Source organism: Pyxicephalus adspersus, chromosome Z (assembly GCF_032062135.1).
Source record: "Pyxicephalus adspersus chromosome Z, UCB_Pads_2.0, whole genome shotgun sequence".
Classification (NCBI taxonomy): domain Eukaryota; kingdom Metazoa; phylum Chordata; class Amphibia; order Anura; family Pyxicephalidae; genus Pyxicephalus; species Pyxicephalus adspersus.
The window spans coordinates 10857431-10869266 of record NC_092871.1 but is presented as its reverse complement, the minus strand read 5'-3'; the positions used below and the strand labels follow the sequence as shown (position 1 = coordinate 10869266).

The 11836-nt window shown below is 38.9% G+C and overlaps 2 protein-coding genes across 2 annotated transcripts in view; one reads left to right on the top strand and one right to left on the bottom strand.

The window, feature by feature from the left end:
- Positions 1–588, bottom strand: part of BAG6 (BAG cochaperone 6) — a gene marked incomplete in the record, with an annotated part of 23802 nt that extends 23214 nt beyond the window's left edge. The window contains 1 exon segment of the mRNA XM_072431672.1: positions 482–588.
- Positions 589–3068: 2480 nt separating this feature from the next.
- Positions 3069–10134, top strand: APOM (apolipoprotein M; the record flags this gene model as incomplete). Its single annotated transcript, XM_072430766.1, is given in 5 exon segments — positions 3069–3303; positions 6713–6870; positions 9025–9098; positions 9173–9271; positions 10036–10134. Coding segments are annotated over 5 exon segments (544 nt in total), but the record flags the coding sequence as incomplete, so codon positions are not given.
- Between the last annotated feature and the right edge of the window lie 1702 nt (positions 10135–11836).

Here is an 11836-nt window from a genome sequence, read left to right as displayed (position 1 = left end):
GCTACTCTGCTCTGGCCTCTATGGAGAAGGAGAATCCTAGACTGTGCCGGCCCAGCTACTCTGCTCTGGCCTCTATGGAGAAGGAGAATCCTAGATTTATGGTGTATAAATGTGCACGAGCTAAACACGATGCATGGAAGATGATAAATAAAACATAGAATCTTATGGGAGAGGTCTGCATATGATTATGGTGACAGGTTCTCTTTAATCAGCTGCAATGACAGGTTCTCTTTAATTTACAGAAAACTCTCAAAGCACTCACAACTGAATCCAGGAAATTAAGATTGGATTCGGATTCACCTCGTCAGGTTAATTTCTAAGGATGTGGAAATGATTCAGTATCAGCTTGAGAACAACTGTACATGACAAGACAGCAGCCATGTTGTGCTATGACCGCTCAGAGACGGGCTGCGGTGTACAAGCTCAGAGCCTCCGTTCCTTCCCTCCTAATACAGCCCCCACTACCCCCGAAGGGTCTTACCTGCTATACCGGCTTCCCCGGCAACCACAAACTCCAAAAATCAAGCGCTATAACGCAAACAGGAGCAGCCGGCCAACTTCCGGGTTGTTACTGCTAGACTTCCGCTTCAGAGGGCGAAGGTTATATGTGAGCGACTTCCGGCTTTTGAAGCGCATAGGGACCATTTCCGCCCTTACGCCGTCCCTGTTGTTTCTTTACTTCCGCCCTGATTACACTCCTGCCGTGTTGTAGGACAGGTCACATGGAGGATGAGCTCCAATGAGTGTCTTCTGTTATAAAGTGTATAAAAACCTCACTGTAATAAAATGCTTATATAATATATAACATAGCATTATGTAAATATATGCTATAACTAATAATATGGCTGTTAGTTTTCGTTTTTTCCCTTTATTTTTACTTCATTAGTAACTGTCCTAGAGTGAAAACATTCACCCCTTGTATGTTATATACAGAGGCGAAGCTTTGTCATCCAGCATACTCCCAACTCATTCTGGTATTCATAGGACTGTTCTGGGTTTACAAAGTAAGCCGGGTAACCTCACGGATCATAGTGATATCTCACAAACGCCAGCCAATGGTGGTATTTTCTGTACCTTGGCAACAGAAATTTGAATGAAAAAGAAAATAATAAAATATTTTAAATAAATGTAAAAACACCAAAAAGCCAAACAAAAGTGTCAGTGAAACTGTCACTACTTCCCAGCACTACATATCTTGGCTCCCATTGTGTGCTGCTTCCCCCACATCTTAGATTGTAAGCTCTTCAGGGCAGGGTCCTCTCCTCCTATATCACTGTCTGTATTAGTCTGTCATTTGCAGCCCCTATTGAAAGTACAGCGCTGCGTAATATGTTGGCGCTATATAAATCCTGTTTATTATTAATAATAAAAATATTAATATTAAATACACACACATACATACAAGTCCATGTACATGCGTACAAAGCTGAGAACAGCAGGTATAAAAACAATTGTCACAAACAACTTAGGTATCACCAGTACTTGCACTTTTTAGATGCAAATCTTCGCTGTGAACTATTTTCATTGCCGGAGCCTCTGTACCATATAAACCATATCATATAAAAGTACTTCTCTAGCTTGTAAACTATGAAATGTGAGATAATCTATCTTCCCAAAAGATAATTCATGTGAGCAAGCTTCTATATTCTGTAAACTATTACACACAACTGTGCCTCTTTACCGTGTAAACCATATAATGTTAAGGTGTATTTCAACTTGGTAAAAATGTTATGTTATCCTTGTAAAATTTGTTATGCAAAGAAGCCTCTCTATTGTCTAAGTAATGTCATTGGAGTGTTCCTATCTAACTTTTTCTTTAATGTTATTCAGATCTATGAAGGTGGCTGCTTCTAGATGCAAAGGGTGCAAAGAATTTCCAAATTTTTAGCTGGGTATGAGGATCTTTAAATCTCAGGGATCGGAGAAGGGAATTCCTTTGTAAACACTTTGCTGCTGTCCAATCTGATTGCTCCAGCACAACTGCAAAACAAAATAGGAGGAATACCCTTTCATGAAGGACAGATTTGCTGGCTTCATTGATTATAGTCAGGTAGGCGGTATTTGTTTTGTTGCTGTGCATTTGATTACGTAGATGTTGCTCTTATCCTAAAAAAAAGGGACATTTTGCTATTGGCCTTCTGTTACTATTCTCAAAGGCAACATAAGTATTTCGGATTATAAATCATAAAATATTTATATCTTTTTGCATTTAAAATTTTTCACCTCTATATATAGAGAATATGAAACCATTTAAAATTAAACTCAATACAGAGACATGTTATAGTATAATTGATTTGGTTAAAAGCCAAATCATGGCAAAATGACAGATTTCTTTCTTAGTAAATACTGATGTTTCCTTCTATTTTTTTTAGTATCGGGACCCAAAGAAATACCCGGTATTTTCACATTTGGAGGAGCATGTGACAGTGCTGGGTCAGTTAGAACGGTCACATGTGGGGTCTATTACCCTATATAAGCTGTGACTCCATAGGTGTATACACATTTCTTCCCACTGGATGAATGGAGTAAAGGGAAGAGCCAAAAAACTAAGTATATGTTGCCAATAGTTTAATTAAGGTGAATCTGTTTCATTGCCCTATATGAGATAAGCAACAAGTTCACTTAATAATTGAAGGCAATTCCTAGTTAATATTTTTCAGGGCAGGACCTTCAAAACCCCAAGGTTAAAGAGAGTTGGATCTTTCACCTTCCATAGAGTTTTTGAGAATGTCTCAACCCACATGATGAACGAACGATTCTCAAGCCAGAACCCTAATGAAGACATATGAGCTCCAGGGATTATGTAAATAAACCAGTACATGGTTCAACCCACCAAACTCCACACAGGATATTCATTTTTGTTAAACTGGTGCTTCAAAAAGTTTTCTTTGTTTAGAGAGTGATCTTCTTCAGCTTTTTCAGGACTTGTACTCGGAACAGGGTCTTCCAATGTTGTAATGTTTGAACTGACCATTGAACCCTTTGTTAACAAGAGGAGAGAGTTGTAGTTAATGATTATCAGACACAGAGAACAAGGGTCTCTGAGTGGGAAAAATAAACAAAAAGTGAAAAGAGCAAGGTTCTGAGAGATAACAGGAGAGAGCTGAGGCACAAGGACAGTGGAAGAGTCATTTTCAAAGAGACCCTTTGCAGCAATATTGTAGCTGTTGTGGAGGGACCATCACAGAAATGCTTAATACTGCTTGGTGTTATTTTCTCTACCTCTATGGACTTTTCATCGACTCCCTTTCCGTCTGTGACACCAAGGACCGTCTATCAGCGTCACACATCAATAGGACGCAGGTAACCATCAGACCACATAACCAAAGTAATTAGGTTTCACTTCTTGTATTTTATGATGGTCAAAATGCAATTAGGTACAAATGGGCAGGCACCTATTCTCCAAATAGTGACAAACTCTAAAATCCTATGCCATTTCTGAAGGTGGTGATAGGCTCTCTAGGATAGTAACATGGAGAATTCTTAGAAATAGGAAAAATAATCGGAAACCTACTCTCCAAAAAATGCCAAACTCCTAACATCCTATGCCATTTCTGAAGGTGGTGATCGGCTCTCTAGGATAGTAACATGGAGAATTCTTAGAAATAGGAAAAATAATCGGAAACCTACTCTCCAAAAAATGCCAAACTCCTAACATCCTATGCCATTTCTGAAGGTGGTGATCGGCTCTCTAGGATAGTAACATAGATAATTCCTAGAAATAGGGAAAATGGACAGAAACCTACTCTAGAAATATTGCCAAACCCTTAACATCCTATGCCATTTCTGAAGGTGGTGATCGGCTCTCTAGAATAGTAACATAGATAATTCCTAGAAATAGGGAAAATGGACAGAAACCTACTCTAGAAATATTGCCAAACCCTTAACATCCTATGCCATTTCTGAAGGTGGTGATCGGCTCTCTAGAATAGTAACATAGGCAATTCTTAGTACTAGGCAGAATGAACGCAATAAATGCAAGAATATTTCACATGCATTTTGTAGAGGAAGTATATGGGTAGCCAACACTTTTGTTTTTTGTTTTGGTTAAAGTAGGAAGAGGTTAAAATCCCTGATAGTTTATTTTTGGTTTGGTGGCCCATTGGGAAGATTTTCTTTACCTTTAAGTCCTGGAGATGCAACAGTTAGAAGGAAAATATCTATAATGACTGGTACTCTTAGCTGCCACCAACTAAAGTGTGCCCATTGTAAAATTGTATTTTTTTTCAACAATTATAACATTTTGGGCTTTCCATCACTGTCTATATTGGTAACAATAAAGTGAAAAAAAAGAGTGAAAAAGAGAAAAAAACTTAAATGTAGTCAAGTAAGCCAACTAAGCCTTCCCTACTTAACCAAAAAATTCTTGGTTGTACATACATTTAAAGCAGACTCAACTCAAAAAAACAACATGTACAAAAGAAATCCCTTGCTTCTGATGGCTTTTTGTTTAAGGTCTACACTGTATGGTCCATGAGCTGTATAGCATAGAGCTTTGCCAGAGACGGTGTAATTCCTGCGTACACGTTACATCACTAGTGGTTATCCAATGGCCAAAAAGAATTGGTAATTTTTACGCAAGTCCGCCATGGAGCTGGCATCCGCCATGGTGCCTTCGGAGGATGCAGCAATGATAGATCCTGGTCATAGCCTCTGGAGGGCTGCACATTGGTAAGTATGTACCATAATCAGATTATGGCAGAAGCTTAGGATAAATGGAGAGACGACGCGTGATCCGATGCTGGACACCCCTGGAGTGATCGAACTGCCCTGCGGAATTGAAGGTAAGTGTGTTTTTGTTTTTTTGGGTTTTGAGTAAAGTTCCTCTTTAACCTCAACACAGCCTCAATTCTGCCCCATCTAATCTGTCTGATTCAGACAAACCCCTATTGGTATATCTAATCCATACTCCTTAATTTAACTCCCAAATCTCCAAATCATTAACTCTCAAACCTCTCAGATAACATATACAATCAACCTACCTGCGAAAGCTTATCTTTAACTCAAATCCTCAAACCTAACCCAACTCCCCAAGAATTCCTTTCCACAAGACCAATGCCAATATTAGTTTAATGCTGGAAATTTCATGAGCAAGACAAGGTTGTGTGTAATGTATCAACAACCAACATTGTGTCACAAACATTATTGTCTTCATACAATTGTTGCTAAAAAAAAAAGACTCATTGGAAATGTGTGATCTACTCAATTGATTAATTTCCTGGCTTAGAACACTTTCCCAACTGAAAATGTTTTCTTTCCCCCATTATATCTAACAGTTTGTTAATGGAGCTGCTATCAATGAAGGTCTTGAAAGTGTACACATGGTGTATCTTCTGTACTCCCCACTCATTCCATAGATTAGATAAGAATGTACAACAAAGTCAACAAACCTACATGGGAGCCTATGGTACTGCAAATAGAGCGATCTCCATGTCAATCAACATGAGGGGGCCAAAACTGCTACCTTGACTTGGGCACAATTCTATCTTAATCTATCTCTGGGTGGGTCACAGAAGGGGCAAGAAAGGAATGAAAACAATATCTAATTTCTAACAATGGGATCTACTTGTAGTAGATTGCAGATATCTTCCCATGCACTCATTATTATTGTTCTAAGTATCATCACAGGTGGATGCAACATCTCTGATTTTGTGAAACAACGCACTGTTTACTCACAAAGACATTTTCCAACATGCTGCAAAATTACCAGTTTGTTAACATTATTATTATATTGTATTTATACAGTACCAACATTTAATGTAGTGCCTTACAAAGTGCATAATCATATCACTAGCTGTCTCTTAAGGGGGTCACAATCTAATGTCCCTGCCATAGTCATATCTTTCCGAAAGTGTTTTGTAATCCACCTTTAGGAAATCCCTGTGCAGGGTAGATTATCACAAGAAATGTTTAAATCTGCACATACATGACTATACATGGATATGTAACTCGACAAACTCTGCAAATACTGTACTGAATCACTATTGTGCCTTTATTGTTTTATAATGAGAGTATTTATTTATTTTAATTTAAATAGTACTATTTTATTAGTAACTCTTAAGGAACCAGAAACTACATTAACCAGGAATCTATCAATCCCCCCTGGGTGCCGGATATTGGGGACTTTACTGTATATTTATTATTGCTTGTGTCTCTAATTTTTCTTCATTTCCTGTCCTGACTCATAAAATAATTCTAAAGTTTTAAACCCATCCCTACTCCAAAAAAATAAACAAAAATAATAGAATTGAGCCATAAAATCAAATAGGTATAATCAGATATGTTACAAATTTAGCAGTAATTTGCATTTTGGAAACATTTTCCTAAGAAAGGATTGTTGTTTTTTTATGTGATAAACTGCAATTATTGGTCAAAGGTCTTTAAATTGTGAGCCTGCTTTAGGGCCAATGTCTAAGCTTTTCTCACTTTGGAATTCCTTCTCTCCTCATATACTTTTATAGGAATGAAAAAGTAGCTGAAGCAGGTTAGAAGCAGGTCAAAAGAAGTCGGGGCGTTAAAGCATAACACCGAGCCTTAATGTATAATGTTTGATAACATATTATCATGTACTATTTTGGCACCCCAGAATAAATTCTGCTTGTTACCCTTACCCATAGATTGTGCAATTGTACAAAAATCTGGAGGTCTCACAATGTGATCTTTATGACTGATATTTTTTCCATCGCTTGACTTTATATTAAACTCCTGGCAGTTCCCATTGCAGTACATGGGGAGGTGGCACTTCTTAGCCGCAGCAGCACATCCAAAAAGCCAGGATCTGGAGATCTTCAAAGTCATGGATAACGCCCAGTTCACCGTCCAGGAAAGCGCCCAGAGAGAAAAACTGGAGTTCACAGCATCCATCAGAGTGTGAGAAAACCGTATGTCTCTATCACCCTATCCCTGCTCTCTATCTGTTATCTTCTGTCTATCATCCCCTTTTATTCTAGTCCTGAGGATCTCATACATAGGATCAGTGGTGGATGCAGTAAGCCCCTGTGCAGAATTGACTTGGGCCCTCTCGACTCACTTCTAGGGGGTCCCTGTTGCCTGAGAAGGGTCCAGGACCCTCATGCAGGGGTACACTTTGCACCTCCCTTTGTCCACCCCTGCACAGGATGGAATTATAGAAGTAGAGAGCATTAATGAATCCAGGACAGTGACAGTCTATAGCAAGGGATCCCTAGAGCACTTTTTGCGGATGAAAACTAAAGTCCCTGTTTCTGTCCTGCTCTCTAGTCATGACTTCCTGTCCCATTAAACTGAATCTAAATAGCATCTGGGCATGTTCGGTGAAGCATATCACCACCATATACCATATCCTACCACGTCACTAGTTTGACTCTCCAATGACCAGCCAGTTCAGATCAAGACTTTTTTATTTACTTTGCATTATAGCATTATTAAAGGTCTGTGTTGTCCACATGCATCCATTAGAACATGTAGTGAACTGTATTATGTACTGTATATGAAATGTGACCAGCCTTACCTATGGCCACATTAAAATGAGAGTTGAAGAGTTATTAAATGTTTAAAGGCATGACTCCAGATGAAGAGTGCTTATTCTCCCCTATCCCACTTCCTACTTTCTTTATATCTTTTATTAAAAACATTCACATTTTACACTTTGAGTATGTTAGGTCCCCTGATGTGCTTTGTGGTTCTGTCCGCTGGCTTCTTCATTACTACAGGGCAGAAGAAACCACAGCATGTGGCAGGGGGCACGGGCACCTGGAACTGTCAATTATGATAGTTCTTAAATAGAGAAAAGATCAGTGGGACAAGTAAGCAAAAACTTTTTCCCAACAAGTCTTTATAAAAGGAATGTAAAGTGTTTTGTACATTTTTTTATTATGGTCAGAATTTAAAAAAAAATATGTTTTAAGATAAATATAGTCAGCTAAATATGGACTCTTGTATGTTAGCAGGTAGGTTCTTTTTTATATAGTTTTATTAATCTCTTGATAAAAGTCTAGTGTTTACAGACCTTAGCCTCTCCAGCTAAACTTTACACACAGATGCATGGCTTATCAGAAGTGGCTCTTATCTAATGGCTCATTTTAATGTATTTAGGAAGAAAAAGGAGCCTAAAGCCACATACACACATGCAATTATAATTGTTGGAAAGGATCTTTCACAATCCTTTCCAACAACTAACAACTGCACGATTCATGAACTAGTGTTGTACATACAGCACCATTCTTCTCGACCGAGCAGAATGACGGAGCGGAACCCTAATGTGCACTCCCCCCCTTCACTTTCATTAAGATCGTTCGTTGTCCCATCGTCCGTGGACCCGCCAGGACGGTCGTTCAGACGATGGAAGATGGGCTCTGTACACACCCCAGATTCTCATCCAATATCTGCCCTGAGCTGATTATCGGGCGAGAACCATTGGACGTGTGTACGTAGCTTTAAGGCAGGAAGCCATTGCTGTTCTGTCTCTCTGTCTCTGTGGCCATTAGTGCTCTGAAACTCCCTTGAATAAATATTTTTTTATTAAACAAAATTACATCAATTTATAAAACTTTATAATAAAGTATAAGAACATTTGATGATATTCAACCTAGAACAGGAATGGCACCGCATTACAGACTAGACTCTTTCAAACTTTCTACAAACTAATTCCTCTGTCCAAAACGTGTACTAAATTACAATTTCTAAAACTGCGCACCATTAATGTATTTTTTGGGTCACAGACCTATAACATATGTAGCCACTGAAATCAGAACTCTTTATTTACACAGTTGTTTTGGGCCAGTACTTTAAATAAAAAGTCCTCAAACCATTGCACCTAGCAAGATTTATTAGGGGCAGCCTCTGTACAGCAATTCCTACAACATACATTTCCTTTAAAGGAGGATGATGGTGTATTGTAAATTTAATTCTGAAATGTAATGTAACTGTATACTCGAATACAAGTCACTGAAATTATCCATAAAAACCTGTTCACCTATACTTACTATACAATATTCTGCATGGTATTAGTTGTTCTCCTGCTTACACTGCTCTCTGTCCCTCTAGTAAGGATGGCTCATGCGTTCCGCGTAGGTGGATCTACCTGCTAAGTGAGGGCAGCACAGAACTCCGGACAGAAGGTGAGCAATCAGCACAGCAGTATTATATAAATGTAGGTGATCACTGGCCAGTTCTAATTGTATCTTGTTGGCAGGACATTCGGACAGACTGACTGAGCTGTTCTCCTGTCATTGCTCCGATTGCATTATCCTGAAGGAAACCGATAACAGCACCAACAGGCTCCTCCTTTACTGTAAGTAACTTAAGCTATCGTAAAAATATGGCTAACCAACCAATCTTCCTGCTTTTGTCTATCTGGAAAAGAAGATAGCGTTCCAGCAACAATTCCAGAATAAAAGAACCGTACATTGCAGTACTTCTTCAAAATCTCATCAGTATTCTGGGGTAAATAATGACAAGCATTAATAAACCCTCCTCCTGGGAGCCCAGGCTGTTGTGGCCACATCCTAGAGCCTCATCATTATACCATATTGGGTTCATGGTAGTCCAGGAAATTTCTTCATTTATTAAAGCTCTCCAAGGTTGGAGAGGATACACTTTCATCAGTGAAGCTGGGTGATCCAGAAATCCTGGAATAGATCTGGTCAAGGATTCAAAACATTTGATAATAGCAAATCATTTCCAGGTTTGCTGGATCACCCAGCTTCACTGACGATAGAGTATCCTCTCCAGCCATTTTTAATAAATCAGGCCCAGGGAGTAAAAAGAATCTCTCCAAATTAAGGGAAAACATTTTTTAGACAATAGGTACTGAAACAGCTGTCCTTTGGAAGATTTTTTGTTCTGCTATTATATTAAATTTTGTTGCACAATAAGGAGGACACAATGGGGTGCCTACCACTTAGTTGCGTGTACAGCACACATTTCTTCTACTTTCACTCAGTACTCAATAATTATTGTTTCCAGTGGCAATTATTGAGCATGTGTAGGTAACTTTACTTACCAGCCACCTCGTATATTTTCCTAATTTATCTTCATTTCCATCTTCTTTCTCAGCACGCTCCTCTCAGTTAGAAGAAGGCTGCATGGATGAATTTAAGCGCAAGTCAAACTGTGAAGGCTACAAAGATATTTTATTAATTCCTCAGACTCTAGGTAATGGTTCCACCAAAGGTTATAAATGATATGTGATCAGGGAGATTCAATTTGATAACAAGAGTTAGGAAAGCAATCTGATGATGCGAGAAATGATATCCTGTGGCAAATGTGGGCAGATAATGATAGACATAATTCTGGTTAACAAGGCACCATTATAACTTTGGCACTTCAGGCCATGGTGTTTGTATTGACAACCTGTTGTATGAGTTGTTTGACTATCTGATTTTATTCATACATTCCCTATGTAGGAATATTAAATTAACTCATGGCACAAGAAGGTTTATGAAGGTAGATGTAGCAGTTTTGGTCTAAAATGTTCCCAGCTGAACTTGGTGGTTTGTAGACCAAACTTTGCCCTCAGAGAAGCCTTTCCATAATGGTATTCATGGAGTAGTGTATTTGATGGGTCAGCAGCAGGTCTCAATAAGTACAAAGTAACAAAAAACTCGTAAGGCCAGGAGAAATAGGCAGGAAATGTGAATGGCTTACCAATGAATGCATGTTGATTCTTCATATATAAGTTCCACTGGCAGCATGGCTGCTTCATATTGTTCCAATATCATTCTAATCCAGTAATTGCAGAAGTATTGAGCACCATGACCTGAGAAGAGTCTCACTTTACAGAACTAGTGTGGTCACAGCTAATTCTTTAATGACTTCTCTGTAATCTAACATATTTACACTAAGACTGGGTACATACGTGCAATAATTGTCATTGGAAAGGATCTTTCACGATCTTTTCCAATGACAAAAGAAGCACGATGTATGAACGAGTGCTGTACATACAGAGCCATTTTGCTCTATGGAGAACGATGGAGCGTCCCCCCGCTGCGCTCTCTCCCCTTCGCTTTCATTACGGTCGTTCCTTGTCCTTCATTCATGGAATCCGCCAGGACGGTCATCCAGACGACGAGCGCTGTACACATGCCGGATTCTCATACGATATCAGCCCTGAAGCCATTATCGGACGAGAATCACCTGACGTGTGTATGTAGCCTTAAACCTTTGCATTCCATCATGTTTTTTTACATCCTAAACCACACAATCAACTCTACGGCTTGTTTCATCAATCAACCATGGAAGTGTAGTGTGAACAAATAGAGGGCAGCCATCAGTTATATACTCCCTGCAAAAATGCAGGTTGGACACCATGATAATCTTCATTCAAGTCCACCACGCTGTTCAGTAACTAGAGATGCAGAAAATTCAACAAATCACATGCAAATTGTGTAAGCTTGAAATACATTCAATTTGCATGTAATTTTCATAAAAGTTTAATTGTTGCCTGTCCCTAATTATACCTCTGGTTGGTATCAGTATTTGCAGAACTTCAGAGTGGGCATGTCACTGGCATTTCACTTAGCACTGGCCTTTGCTTGCCCACTTCTTTTATTGTTATAGGACTCAATGGGATTGTCGAACAAACAAGCTTTATGGTAGCCTCAACAGATCAATAGGGTATTCGAATGATTATTCAGAGCAAATTAACTGGACAAATGACAATCTAAAGATCAGATCACAAACTAGAAATCCTCCATTCGATGGATTTTGAATCTGCTTTATGTTGTGACCTTGGAAGAATTTTGTAAAGCATGGAACAATTCTGCATTAATGGTAATTAATTTCTTCTTTGTGATTGGCTATACCTAGTTCAACAACACTTGCCTATACAGTGGTATCTCAGTGTGGCCCTGCTAAC